We start from the raw sequence: 15692 nt of genomic DNA on the forward strand, positions 1-15692 counted from the left end.
ATGGCGCGCAACGGTTCACGACGCCTCTCTAAGATATCTGTCGCGGCACTGAATTTTGGTTGTTTTCAGTTTTCAGTCTTGAAAATTCACTCTCGACAGAGGAGGAACGGATTTAAGATGATGTAACTTTAAAAGATTTTAGCAGCAGGTAAATAAGTTTGATGGGTTGATACGGTGTGCGCTGCCAAAAACGCTTACATTAACGAGAAACACTTTCATATGATGACGCGTCACCCTATGCCTGGTGGGCCTAACTGAGTCGGTACCACAATATGCTGGAGAAAGGATGAATATATGCTATGGGCCTTCATAACGGACGGTAGCTTACGCCACTTAGCATAGAAACCAAAAGTATTATTCCTCTCCTCGTCATTCTTAGCCAATTTGGATCCCCTTTGCAGTTTTCTATCTATCACCAGGTGGTTTGGGATATCAAGAAGATGACCCTTAAGAAAAATGTAAAAAAATACCACCCCACGCGTTCTTTCTCCGGCGAGGAGATCACCAATTTCTCTTGGGTCAAACCTACTCTACGCTACCCCAACGCCGGGCCCACTCGAAAACAGGGTTTAGACTTTGGGCCGGAGCCACGCGGGAGGGAGTTCAAATTTTCCACTGCCCTGCCTTTCCACAACTGTACTAGTTAGTCTTATTTCATTTAATTTTTCCTTGGTAATTTCCACCAGTTTCTCTCATTTGTGAGTGGCATTCTTCTCTTCTCCATTCCTCCTTCCGTGCCGGCAAAACCCAGCGCCCCCGCCAGATCCGTTAACCCATTAAGGAGGGCTGGGGAAAGCCATGTGCACCTCAATAAGAAATGTGCTAGTGCCTCACTCTCACTATGGCACAGGGTACATAAAGTGTATATCTCTTTAAATTGAACCCTATACGTCTTTGTTCCTAACACTCCCGTCTTCGCCACGAAGAGCAAAGAACTTTCGCGTGAAATATCTAACACGTTTTATTTTTTTCCTTATATCTTGTGTCGTCACCTGTATATTGTCAAGGATGATTTTTATTGCATTTTTTCATCCCACGTTTCCCTTCGTACATATTTCACTCCTTTTTAACTGAACTAGTCTGCTCCGGCCACTGATCTCTATGTCTATTTGCTGGATCGCGTTTGCCAGTTCCGCGAATGCGGCCATCTTTTTGGTAGAGTTATATCACCTCTAGCCAATGTAAGCTGGTGCAGCCACTATCATCTATGGCAGACAGCGTTGTAGTAGTTGTGGTGGCAATTTGCCATAAAAATAGCCGTGGGTGATATTTGGTTCTTGATTAAAATTGCTCGACTAAACATATTGTTGAAACCCGGCGAAAGTTTAACTAAATCGTAGCACCGGGGAAAAGCAGCGCAGCACACGTCGAAGGTCGCGTCGAAAGAAGCATCGGAAGCAGACGACGGTATGGAGTCTGCTTACGATGCGAGGTGCGCTGCTTTCCCCCGGTGCTCTTTCCTAGAAGTTTCGCCGGGTCCTCAAAGATGGGGCTACGGTTCACGCCGGGTTTCAAGAGTCTGCTTCGTCGAATAACTTCAATCAAGCGCAAAATATCACCCACGGTACAATGTGCTGGACAAACGGCAATGTTTATGGCAGCCTGCCGCCACAACGTTGTCTCCCATATTACTATGATGGCTAGAGATAATAAAACTCTACCAAAAGGATGGCCAACCGTGACCGCATTTCCGTTCATAGGCGGATGCTGGTCAAACGCGATCCAGCAAATAGACAAAGAGATCAGTGGCTCAGGCTCATCACTAGTGTGAAGGTAATTACTTTTCAGCTAGCGAGTTCAGTTTGTTCATTTGTTTTCAAAACATTTCACATAGAGATACTTGAATATATTTCGTGTCCACCGGGTATCATAAATTTCAGGTACCCTTTCTTCATATTTATTTGCTAATTGTCCTTCAGCTCTTAAAGGACAACCAGCTCACATCCCCCATCAGTCCCTCATTTGCTGTGCTTCGTTGCACTCCCAGTGCTAACCTGCCCACGCTCCTTTGTCGAATTCCCAATCCTTATTTTACACACAGTACTCCATTGCAAAAAGACAGCCTTTTCACCATCCCAGATGTCATTTTTGAGTTGCCCGACTTCCAGCGATGTTTGCTAGACTCTCGGCACGTTCTCAAGAATTCCGAACTCTCCCTATATAAAGGGTTCGGGGCCCGCGGTACAATCAGTGCCCCTTGTCGATTGATTCGTGAAGTATGAAGGCGCTTTGCAAGCGAGATATATCGTCATCAGCGATCGTTGCAACATTTTGTACTTCCGGGTCGTATACTAGTGGAGAACTGTCGGCGGGACCATCAAACTGTTGACCAATTACCACGAGCCTTTTTCGCTAGCAATGTGCCCCAGTAATTATTGACTTTATAAATATTTTGGTACAGTAACTTTTTTATTAGGAAGTTTTAGTAGATTTCCACTATGACTCTGATAGCAAAACCCGATAATACGCCGACGCTTTTGCGCATGCATCACCACATTGCTTTCTGGGGTATCGGAACAATCTATTGAAATTCCATAATATTTATTTTGCGACAGTTTTGCGACAGCCGAAAACCGCAAATCTGCACAGGCAAGCGTTTAGAGATGCAAGCGTAGGTGATATTTCGCCCCCCCCCCCCCCTCTCCCTTGAACCGTAAAGCTACCTGATCCATCATAAATCCATCGTAAACTCTACCGCAGCGAGTTAGGGGACGCCCAGATAATCATGGGATAAACAACTTACCACTTAGCAGCTACACCGAATTTTACAATTTCTTACGCCGTCCGGTATCCGCGCATTCTCCCATGTTATGCGCGTACGAAAAATCGATCCCGTAACTGATGACGCCACATCATGGCGCTGCGCTCCAAACAAACTGTTGCTAAGGCAATTGCTACGGAGAAATACATGGAGGCTCAACCGAGGGTTAGATTGTCTGATCATAAAGTTAATATTTTTTCCGAGTATTGTGTCTTCATGAAGACTTTTCTAACGTAGTGCCATACAGCGACAATAAAATCCCCCAGTAAGGTTTCACAACGGCTTTTGCTTTGCTAGCAGACGACAAGATGTCTTCGCGGGTTCAGGTCTTTCCTGACGGTGTACGCGACTCGTACAATTAAGCTGGTGTTGAGCGAAGTAGCTTCTATTCTTGTGGTTAACTTTCTGTGGGATTTTCTAAGCGAAAAGCGCCCGCGCATAGCCTTCATCAACGCTCGAGTTGCGCTAGCGCCGAATGCCTGCACGTGTAGGCTTCAAAAACATTTGAGAAGAATGAAAACACTGTAAAGCTGAATCACGGGTCACGAAGACTTAAAGTTTACAACGTCAGCATGAAGGCCAACACATGTATGTTGGTGTTCTGACGGTATGAAGAAGTTGCTTTATTGAACATTTTTAGTGATCAAACAAACTCTCTGTAAAGAATATATAACCTACACATAGTTTTTATCCAGTTCTTTCGCTATTTCAGTTTTTACTAAATATAGAAAAAACGGGCAGTATTATTTTTCAGTGTAATGTGTACAATCAGGTACAAAAAACGCACCCATAGTGCGAGCCTGAAATAATAAGCTTGGCACCTTGATCCAATATATGTAGATTCTAAATAATTGCTCCTGCGAAATGAAAGGTGTCATGCCGCTGATTTGATACCATGTACTAAACCGATGATTTTCTCGTTGTTTAAGCGTATTTCTATACGGGTGATGATTTTCGTCACACAGTATCGCGTATCGAATTCAAATACATTTTTTTTCGTAAAGTTAATGAGTTTTCTTAGACCTGCAATGTTCCCAATAAAGAAAAGGTCAGAGTCGTATCATCATCCAAACGGCCTGGACTGCTGCACACGGCGTACCTCAGCCAGTTAGTGTGCGTTTGTTGTCTACAGCACGCGAGGTGTCTCGAGGACCGGAACTTGCGTCGCAAATATTTTAGAAAGTGCGGAACCCCGGTAAATGTTTGTCGTGGCAAATGCGAGATCTATACTCTGTTTCATACTTAGCGTGCAACGCTGTCAAGGCTACTGGCGCGAGCGCGTGGCTTGATCTATGGCATTGTTTGCGCGAGAACGCGTGCAAATGATCAACGAGATCAAGCGCCACGCTCGCGCCAGTAGCTCTGACAACGTTGCACGCTAAGTATGAAACAGAGTATAGGCGTTCTATATCTATCATTTTTGGATATTTAAATTTCAAGTCCGGTTTTTGAAGGATGTTTTTTTTTTCTGAGCGAAATTCAGTCCCTTGTATTCGTTCATAGCAACGCCTCCAGCAACTGTTTGTTTTGAGCGATTACATCACACTTACGGGGCCCGTTGCGGAGGCCACGGTCGGTGCATGCAGATGAGCCGGAAGTGAAGGGTGGCGCAACGAGCGCAGGAGTCTACTTGTCTCCACCCCCCTTGCATCTAAGCTTCAGGGAGCATTCTACAAGGGGCACTGACAGTATCTTCGGAGCGGTGTTCACGCTCATATTGATTGTATTTGGTAAATCGGAAGTAGTAATTGCAAATGAAAACGGCTGTCTGTTAGGACAATACAGCGACGCGGTATCCTCTAGACAATACCGCTCTTCTCGAGAAGCAGCGATGCGAGCCTTCGAAAATGAGATAGATTCAGTGCAAGCGGAGTCAGGTCACGCTTTCAACATACATAAAATTGATCTGCGCTTCACAACATTCGAACAATTACAGCTCCTGGACTCGATAAAGTAAGCCATAATGCGCTAGCAAATAACGGCGTAGGTACAACCACCGGTCTTCTTGTAGTATACAATGAAATCTGAAAAACAAGAAAATACCCAAGGAATGAATGTTAGGTAAAATCTTTTCACTTTTAAACTGGGAAAATCGCCATGGAGCTTAGATTCATTTTGACCCGTAAGCCTAATGAGTTGCTGAGAAAATGTTTTTTTTTTAAAGATAATATACCTCCGTTTACAGTGGTGGATGAAATATTACATCATTCCCTAAAGAGATACCAAGCATTCCATACACGCAGGTGCACGAAGAATGAAATTTTGACCTATCGGTCTGGAATATGAGCGCAGCAAGGGTAACATTGCAGCTGCAATATTTCTGAACAAATGTGGAGACTTCAACACCGAAAGAAATGCTCACGTTCTTGGAAAACTTGGTGCGCACAGACGGATGATTCGCTGGTTAAAAGAGTTCCTTTGATGCAGAGGAATGGTAGTGAACACAGGATGTGGATACAGTATGAAACGTGAACTTTAGCATTGAGTACTTCAAGGCAGTCTGTAGAGCCTCACTATTCAATATTGTAATGGCGCAGTTACCACAGAAACATCAAGCACCACTAAGGATATCTATTTATGCCGAAGATATTTCGTATCTAGATTTCTCCTCGTCTCACGATATTTGTGTGTCCTTAACAGAAAGTGGAAGGGAAGTATCTTCCCCTAAATCACCATTTATGTGATTCACAAGAAGGAAGCTTCCTTATTGTGAATATATAGATGCTTAAAGATAGATGACCTCGTCGGTCTTCCATCTCTAAACATAAATAAACCAGCGCCAACATGACCTGCCTTAATTAATTATTTCTGCATCGTTTAGAAAATTGAAATTCAAAGATGCCAGCTGCTAACCCTACCACCAGGCAGTGAAGCCTAACTTTGGCATTTGCTGGTAGGCTTAGGCCCAGATGACAGCTGAAATTTCGGGAAATGAATCCTAACTTCGGCACTTGCTTGGTGATTTAGACCCAAAGGTGCCAGATGGAAGCCTAACTCTCAGGCAGTAAGCCTAACTCTGGCACTTGTTTGGATACTTTGGTCCATGGCTAAGAGATGACAGCCGTACTACCTGGAAGTGAAGCCTAACTTCGACACTTGTTTGGCGATTTGGGCCAAAATATGCCAGATGACAGCCAAACTACCAGGCAGTAAGCCCGACTTTGGCACTGGTTTGGCGACTTTGGCACACAAAAACCAGATGACAGCCGAACTATCAGAAAGTGAAGCATACCTCTTGCACTTCTTTGGCGAATAAGAGCGAAAATACCCAGAATCTTGCCAATGGAGGTCAGATTTGGCTCGACTTTGTCTTATTCGTGCTTCTCAAGGCACAAAAATGCCAGACATTTGCCGAATTTTGTCCCGGAGCTTTTTGCTAGCCGGGTATTGCACTCTTTACCTTTCATCGACTATATCGCTAAGGTAGGTTGATATTATGCTATATATAATATACTTTATTTCGGATTGCATTTCCGATGAACCTTGCCTTAAACGGCATTCAAGTGTGTTTTTTTTTGTAGAAACTTGTTTTTGATTACATATTGATCGTCGCGCTTTAACAAATACAAATGACCACTTCTAGGTGGGAAGACGACCTCGTAAACCCACAGCAATAGAAATACACGAACCCTCGTTCCTTCTTTATGTAGTTTTTTTTTGTTTCTTTTTTTTTTGGTTAGGGGGGGGGGCATTTTTGCGTCTACATTGCCTTCATACAATTGACCAAACAAAAACTAGTTAATTGCGTTTGGATTCTGAACGTTACTGCTATTGTTGTTTCTAAGCACGAAGAGCAGTACATTTTGACAGGAGCATCAAATTGGTGGGTATTGGAGACGTAACAAAGCAATTATTGTTTGAAATCGCCATCTGAAGGCGCTCCCTGGTATCTGCTCTAAGACGCAGAAACCAGAGGCGTTTCAGAATTTTTTATTCATTTTAGAGCGCAGCTCTTAGGGGCCCGTTCCCGGCTTGAGCGGCGTCGGCGTCACCGTCGGCGTCGCCGTTGCCGTCGGCGTCGCCGTCGGCGTAACCAAGGTCATCCCAAGGTCACGTAACCCCTCCCAAGGTCATCTCAAGGTCACGTGACCCCACGTGACCCCCCGAAGGTCACGTGACCCCTCCCAAGGTCATCTCAAGGTCACGTGACCCTTTGAAGGTCACGTGACCCCCAAGTCACGTGACCCCTCTGAGGTCACGTGACCCCTCTGAGGTCACGTGACCCCTCTGAGGTCACGTGACACCTCTGAGGTCACGTGGTCTCCTCCCCAAGGTCACGTGACCCCCAAGGTCATCTCAAGGTCACTTGACCCCAAGGTGACCCCCACGTGACCCCCAGGTCACGTGACCCCTCAAGGTCACGTGACCCCTGAGGTCACGTGGGGGTCACGTGACCTTGAGGTGACCCCCATGTGACACCCAAGGTCACGTGACCCCCAGGTCACGCCTCCCCGAGGTCACGTGACCCCCCCCGAAGTCACGTGACACCCCCCCCAGGTCACGTGACCCCCCCCGGAGCATATTAAAGAATGAGGGGAGGAGGAGGAGGAGGATGGGTCTACCCTGTCCTCAGTACCCTTCACTCCTCCTCCTCAAGAGCTGCGCTCCAATTCGGCGTTACAGGGATTTGTAAACGGCTTTCACTTTTAGAGCGCAGCTCTTAGGGGCCCGTTCCCGGCATGAGCGGCGTCGGCGTCGCCGTCGGCGTCGCCGTCGCCGTCGGCGTAACCAAGGTCATCCCAAGGTCACGTGACCCCCAAGGTCACGTGACCCCTCACAAGGTCATCTCAAGGTCACGTGACCCCTAAGGTAACGTGACCTTGGGGGTCACGTGGGGTCATCTTGGGATCACGTGACCCCCAACGTCACGTGACCTCTCGAGGTCACGTGACCCCTTCCAAGGTCATCTCAAGGTCACGTGACCCCAAGATGACCCCACGTGACCCTTTGAAGGTCACGTGACTGACCCCCGAGGTCACGTGGTCTCCTCCCCAAGGTCACGTGACCCCCGAGGTCACGTGACCCCCAAGGTCACGTGACCCCTTCCAATGTCATCTCAAGGTCACGTGACCCCAAGGTGACCCCCCAGGTCACGTGACCCCTCTGAGGTCACGTGACCCCTCCAGGTCACGTGACCCCCCGTGGGGGTCACCTTGGGGGTCACGTGACCTTGAGGTGACCCCCAGGTCACGCCTCCCCGAGGTCACGTGACCCCCTCCCCCAAGTCACGTGACCCCATCCCCCGAGGTCACGTGACCCCCCCCCCCGGAGCATATTAAAGAATGAGGGGAGGAGGAGGAGAAGGGGGAGGGGTCTACCCTCCCCTCAGTACCCTTCACTCCTCCTCCTCAAGAGCTGCGCTCCAATTCGGCGTTACAGGGATTTGTAAACGGCTTTCACTTTTTTAATAGGGAAATTGGCCGCCCACGAGTGTAATTTCGGGTTATTCTAGGATTCTTAGAGCCCGTATATTAAGTTTTCGGCATAAATCAACGATCTCAGAATCAAATTTGGTGCCCCTTTATCTGCAACAATATGTATTATTGCGCTCATTTTGTGTTTTTTGCCGTTTTGGGGATCGGGCAACTGAGCGGACAAGGACAAAGTTGGATAATAACTCTGAATGACAGTTTAATCAGACTGCTCGGACGCACCTAGACCTGCGTTGGCGCGAAGCGGTGCTGAAAGCACGCGGTGAGAGACGTTCCATGCATAAACTTTGTTACAGGTCAGAAACGTCAAAATGCGTTTGCATAATATAATTAAAATTAAATCCGACCAATAGCCCCAGTCTCTTATACACATAGTTTTAATTGAATTGGAGGCTCATGTCGCTTATGGGTACTCACTAGGAACGCCCTCAAGCGGCACGCCTCTTATGTCTACGACTGACTCCTTGGCGCGGGTAAAAGACGACGACGGAGAGCAGTAAACGATGGAGTGGAATCGATGTCGGAAGCAGTTTGCATTCCGGTGTGACTCTCATAGGCTAGTGCACTCAGGTAAAACCACGATGCCCAGTTTTATACCCCGTCTGAAAAGTCCTAGCTAAAGCCCCGACAGGCAACGGCAGAGGAGGTTTGAGGCAAACATGCTCAGGAACGAACCAGCGATGTTTTCACGGCATCGGAGGGGCAGCAATGATCTTCGAAAGCAGCCTTCATCCACTGGCATACTGTTAAGCGGTGAATTGTTTATACAATATTTGCAATGAAGAATTGGTACATATCAGATACAGGCTGCGAGATCGATGATCATGTCGCCAGCACGATCAAGAACAGTGCGTGGTGCACGGCCCCAGATGAGGGCGCGCCTCTTGGTACTTACTAAATTAAGAGAATTAAGCCCCATCATGACACCTACCAAATGCGCCAGGAAAACATAGTTTCCTTATTTTAGTAATTTTAATAAAATTTTCTTTTAAAAAGGAAATCTAATTAATATGCAAACAGACGACCAATATTCCGTCAGAGAACCATGCACGACATATTATATGTAGTTTTCTAGATGAGGTACACGCCTGACCATTGGGTGTGTGGCCATGGTTGCCTTCGTACTTCTGTCAGATGGCACATAAATGATGTTATCTTCTACCCGTCATTATATTATTTTATCTAGATATTTTTTATTAAAATATAGAGCGCACAGCACCGAAAATATTTTTTGTGTTTCATGTAAATAAACTCTGTATGAGCTCAAGGCAATTGTCTTGAACCACTTGAGATTATAGACTGCTAAATAAAGGACTTAATTTTATTATTTCTCTTTATATGGGTTCTATGATATTTTAGAATATGGGCAGTATGGGTGCATACTTTTCTTTGTAAGGCTATAACTCTAACAATTTCAATTTTTATAAAAAACATGGTTTAATTGTTCTTACGTTGCATAAGGTCAGTAGCTGCGTAAAATTCCACCCTGTCTAAAACTTACTATAGGGACACTTTAATACCCAGGACGGATTCAGTAGGCTTTAAAATTAACTAAAGAATAAAAATAGTAAGCCTCGTGAGGCTTATGGCTACTTACAATATTAATAACGATCGGAGCCATTGCTTCTGCCAGCGCGCCGCTGTGTATAATCTCAGAAAAGACGGCTGCCACGCACATCAGAATGTATTGGTTTGCCTTTTTCGAGCCATGAGTCCAGAACTGAGTGCCCAGCTTGTCGAAGAATTTCTTGACTAGCTGATAGTGCTGCAATTGTTCAAGCAAAGGCAAATTGGAGCTCAGTTACAACGCTAGAATTGGCCACTTTATACCAAGATCTCATAGAGTGCCCTAGTGTTGTTGGCCGCGCCGGCTAAGCAACACAAATCTGTAAGTGCTTCTTCACTTTCACTCCACCACAAGGAGGAAGCGTTCCTCGGGGAGCCGCGAAGTCCGTGCAAGGATAAAATAATAAAAAAAAAGAAGAATGCGCAACCGCCTCATCCCGAAAGGGAGAAATTGAAAAGCGGCTAAATAAAATATTAAAATGTGATTTGAAATGATAGAAAAGGGAAAGACACTATTAATTACTCAAAAAGGAATAGAACGAAAGAGGAGCATTAAACAGTTGCAAGTCGAGCAGTGTAAATGGTGTTTTTCTGTGTGTGGTGTAATGTTTTTTCAACTGGCCCATCGTAAGCAATGAACCAACTAGCTCAGCTTAATCCCATGACAAGGTGAATAATCCTGACATCTTAAGAAACACAGTGCGAGGAAAGTCCCAAGCGTTTATTACCCAGTAACCATTAAGATTGCAACATTAGCCAATAGGCATGCCGAAGAACGAATCACAAAACAAGGTGCCAGAACGGAATAAGTCATGCCTTGCGCTTAATAAATGTAGATGCAATGCCGTTGAACTGTTGGTCTCACCGAGCAGGAAACTGTCGATGCATTTGCTTACGGTGTCAAACGATTCTCACCGAGACAGAGAATGGTTTGACACCGTCAGCGAATGCGTCGCCTCTAATGGAGCCCTAGGTTTTCAGAACACCTGTGGCGTACCGGTCACGTCTTTCCTACAGCTTTTGAATTTTTACTTGTGTTCGACGTTTATCACGTTTTCAGGAGAAACTTACATACAGAAAAAAGCACTCTGCATTGGATCATGCGTAGCTCCCATTTTGTGGCATTTTTCTTTCAAAGTTAAACAGGGGCATATTCCAGGGTTTAACCTCCTATCCAGTCGCACGCATATTCATATACGTTGACGGCTATGTTGTGCTTATGACAAAATACCTGACGCAAACGACATCAACACCATCAAAAACATATTTCTACTAACAACAACCTCCAATTTCTCGATACGCGACTCACCTTTCAAGAGGATCACGTATGTTGAATGTATTCCTTTAGATCTAAGAAACGAATACTACAATATGAATCTGCACACTCAAAACTTGTCAAACGAGTCATTGTGTCTAGTTGTTTGAGCGGTGTCCTGAAAAAAGTCTTGCATTCATTCAGCAAGGAAGAGCTTTGACGCGCAAGTATCAAGACTCAAGGCGTCAGGCTACACCACCTCCATCCTGTCTGATGTTCTTGAATGTATGATCAAACCAAACAGAACAAACAAGAGAAGTAGAAAAAAAAAGAAGTCGATCGGCGGTCGTCCCATATAGACATCGCATCTCTCATAACTTCAAGAGAATTGCCTCCAAATACGATGGGCCGGTTGTGTTTTCAGCCACCGAAAAGCTAAAAGAGTTCTGCCCCAAATTCGACACCCCACGCACAAAGCCTGACAAATGCGGCGTTAGACACTGCAACATATACGTCAACTGCTGGAGCGGAGTAGTGTATTTGATCCCGTTCACCTGTGCGAAGGTTTATGTGGGAGAATCGGTAAGATGCATCAACGTAAGGCTCAGAAAACATGCGCTATCCTTAAAATCCTCTCAGTCGGGGCATCTCGCTCTACATGTGAGAGACTGTGGATTCGCGCCGCTACTGTCCAGCACAAGGATTCTTAGGAATTGTCCTGATAAGCGAATTCGCGAGATTTTTAAGGCTAAAGTCATTGCGACCAAAGGAGACGCCTGCATCAGTGCCCCATCGGTGACTTCGTCATCAAAATAATTAGAGTACATAACATATTTTCCTTAAATTTTAATAAATGTGCTTTACCTTCCTCTTCATATTTCTTTTTAATTTTTTTCACTGTTACTTGTCCACTGTTACTTTAACCATTTATTTTTGTTCTTACTAATTTACGTTTTATCTTTTATAATTTTTAGTTTTTTTTAGATCCTTTCACTTCTTTCTGGTAAATATTTGTAACTTTTAACGTTAGGGTCTTTAGTGTCCTCCTCATGCTGATCTTCGAATTAAAACGTCAGCTGCGAGTAAGCGCTCGTCCTGTGTAGTGTTTCTCTTGTCCTTGTCTTTCGCGCTTTTTATTTTCGTAAAGCAATGCCGTCTATCCCGCACTTGTTTCTTTCTCGAACATCCTACGTGTCGAAATAGCCCGTCGTAATAAGATGATGTGCTCTATGGCACATTTAGTAGTTTGTAATTGTATGTTTTAGGGACATTCATTCGCACGCAGTATGGTTGTTCTCACCGTCGCCAGCTTGGTGAACGAGCCCACTGCACCGAACATCAGGATGACATTCCAAGGCATTCTTGTCTTGATTGAGTACCATGAGAGCATTGTTTTGGAACAGCAATCCCGCCATGCTGATTTCGGCATCATGCTCATGATGACGATGGACATGCTGAAGAAGGAAGCTTCCAGGTTTCTGAAATCGGACGCCGAAAATATGTGTTCTATGAATGAATAAAAGTAGCATACGAGTACTGCGGTTCGAAATGTCTAAATTTTTTATGTGTATGTCATGAATTATTTTTTAATTCCACTTGGAAGACGCAACTGAAAAAAAGGAATAAGAGTCGTACGGTGTTATCTATACTTTAAAATGAATTCACAGTTTGTAAATTTCAATATGAATGAACGTTTAAGAGTTGCGGATGACACGCTCGAGGGAACTTCGCATTGTCAAAAGCAACCGAAACTCGCCAATACACGTATGGCATCATTGGCGCTATACGCAGTGCATATTTGTTTGAATATACAAGCAGGAGTTTGCATGCTTTAGTATTCTTTTGGACCGATGTATATGTGTATTCACAGTAGAGCTCAACGACTTTAAACACAAACATACTTCAGTAAACGAAAGTGTTCTGAGTTTTTTTTATTGTGCTTATATTTTTGTATCAAAGTTCCGAATATGAACTTAGTAAACCTAAAACTCAGCATTGTGTTGTGGTTGCTGTAAATGTATTAAGAGAAATATTGTTAACGTAAGGGCTTAGAGAAAAAAGACTTGTCCGTGGTCTGCTCTCAACACTTTTTATATAGCATATTTATCGTACGAATTTAGTTTGGTTGTCTTGCAAAGCACGCTCGGAAGCCACTAATACGAAGAAATACAGCGACGAAAGGCCCAGGTACGTTTAGAGCCAATACCGAGCAAGCTAATGTAATGTATGTTTTGAATGAGTGACGATGAAAAAAAAAAGGTACCGCTACTGGCGGTCCCTATTGTTTACTTTCTGGCCTGGGCATGTGTTCCGAGTCCTCGGGATGGCAAGCGGTCGACTAAAATACACGCTGAACATTTCAGCGCTCCCTTGTGACCAAAGAGAGCAATAATATGCGGTGGCCGTTGTAGCAGTGCCACTGCAGCAGCGCTCAGTCCAGTGTGCTGGGAAATTCGTACCCCGATTTTTGATCGAGAATGACCTTAGGATAGATGGCTCTTTTGTTGGAAGTTCAAAATTGAAATATACATAACAAGAAACTAGCTTTTTTATTAGAAAGACAGTGGCGTTACGTTGCTGAGTGACGATTGGAATACAATGTGAGCACACACAAAGCAACATTTCTCGGTGCTTAGACTCCTCCTCCCATTAGAGCGATCAAGTAGGTCTTCGTATGTAGTGGGTGTAGACGCAGGTCGCCGAGCTCCGGCGTCGTCTGCCAGTGGTGGCGATGGGTGCCTCGCGTCTTTTCAAGATTTCCGAAAATCGGGGGCCTTCGCGAAAGCAGGCTCAGCCTTCAAAAAAGGGAACTATAATAGCTCGAACGGTACATTGTATTTGTCGACAATAACGACTACACGACGCGCCATCGTGAACGAAATACTCTCGGAAAAGAAGTTATCTGCTACCCACATAAGGAGAACACCCTCTGCTGGGGCGGGGTTATGTTATCACTCCATCCAAATACTCTACTAAGAAACGAATCTTTCTCCGCGAAATTACAATGGCCTGGGCCCTACAGCTTTTGCGCAGTTAGAATGGTTGGACTCGTGCAGCCTCGGAGTTTTACCCTTTGAATCGGAAAAGGTGCCCTTAGCGAAAACTAATACGTTTGAAATATACCACATTCTAGTTTGAGTGTATTTGAAATACAGCTCATAATTGTAAGTACACGAAAAATAGACCGAAAATATAAACTTCTTTTTTTTTTACTTAGTACTAAAATATATTGTAAAAATCATTTTAAAATACCTTTACTTAAACTACATTTGAAGTTGCCTTCATGCGTTTTGAAATATGTAAATACTAAATTAATAGAAACAAAATACCTTTCACATATATTTCTTGAAATATTTATTTAATTCATGCAAAATATACTCCAACCCTAAAAAAAATGGAGCAATCAAAAATACGTGCAGAATACTCTTAAAATACCTGAAAATCGTAAATACTGTTGTGTTATAGTCTAAGTACCTTTTGACTGCAATACATTGGTAATTTGACTTAAACTAGCAAAATATTGAAAAGCTCCTCTTCTAGAAGTTCACTTCAAGCAGATATGGAGTATACTGAAGCGCCTAAATACAACATTTGATTAGTTTGTAAACTGCATTGCGCAGCATCGCACTGATAAATCAGTCCAGTTTATGTTATTGTTTCCTTTTTTCTATCAAGAACACACCTGATCAGTTCCTTGCACACCAATCACAAACGGGGTTCGGGAACTACAACTACAACATTTGCTGACGCTGGAAAGCTTCAGCAGGTGCTGTGAACAGGTACGTTTGGCGTGGTTTTGTTAGCACAATGTTAGTTCCCTGAACGTGTATACTCACCATTGTACGTGATGTGAATAGTGACTTTAATATAGTGACATTAACTACCATATTAAATAGTCAAATAGAAAAAGGAAAGCAAAATAACTACTGTAAAATACTTATTTTTCGCGGGCTCAATATTTCGCGATTTAGGTCAAAGTTGGAGTTTTGGAATAATTCGCACATTCTAATTTTCGAGACGCGATGGGATCGCAATATAGATTTTAATGTTTTTACATTTTGCCGGAATTGTTCACGGGACCTATTTTTCGGAATTGTAGGCGATTCGCGAACCTTGCGAGAATTAGGTCGATCCTCACGAAAATAAAGTCGTTTACGGTATTTTAAAGTGAAGAAACTGCCTTGATTCCCATCGTTCTGAGTGGTGCTACGCAGAGAAGCAATAACATGTATTTTATGAGCCGTTTGTGTGGATATTGTTTTAGGGACTGCGCCGAATTGTTATTAGTTGTACCAATGCTTTTTAGTAAGAGATATCGTCCACGAACTTCAAAACACTGTTTCCCCTTTGACAGACTCCCGAGGAGAAGATCGAATTCTTGGAAGCTTAATAAGCGCAGAGGTGGTCACCGAAAAAATGATTACCTTCAATACGCAGGCTATATAAGGCTCTAGAGCAGTCAACGGGCTTGTGAATGAGCTGTTCAGTGCGTCATGGTGTTTGTGTTTGTGTTCGTTGCTAATGTAGCTTTGTGAGATGTATTTAGAAGTGCCTTCAAATACCACAAGGACACCATTTGCTGACAAAATCGAAAAAAAAAATTGTGTAACCGATTTTTAATGCACAAATGGCATCTTGAGTGTGAAGGGATAATATTTTTGGTATATCTAAAATATTT

General features: G+C 44.0%; 1 protein-coding gene across 1 annotated transcript in view; it reads right to left on the minus strand.

Moving 5' to 3' along the window:
* The window catches only part of LOC115310859 (solute carrier family 13 member 2-like), a 44438-nt gene that overhangs the window by 19656 nt on the left and 9090 nt on the right, over window positions 1-15692 (minus strand). Inside the window, exons 2-3 of the mRNA XM_042290381.1 lie at window positions 12315-12492; window positions 9791-9958 (exon numbers count right to left, since the gene is read on the minus strand). Coding sequence (XP_042146315.1) covers window positions 9791-9958; window positions 12315-12467 — 321 coding nt within the window. The 5' untranslated portion in view covers window positions 12468-12492. The remainder of the gene's footprint in view (window positions 1-9790; window positions 9959-12314; window positions 12493-15692) is intronic.

Source organism: Ixodes scapularis, unplaced genomic scaffold, assembly GCF_016920785.2.
Source record: "Ixodes scapularis isolate PalLabHiFi unplaced genomic scaffold, ASM1692078v2 PGA_scaffold1__304_contigs__length_218370807, whole genome shotgun sequence".
Taxonomy (NCBI): domain Eukaryota; kingdom Metazoa; phylum Arthropoda; class Arachnida; order Ixodida; family Ixodidae; genus Ixodes; species Ixodes scapularis.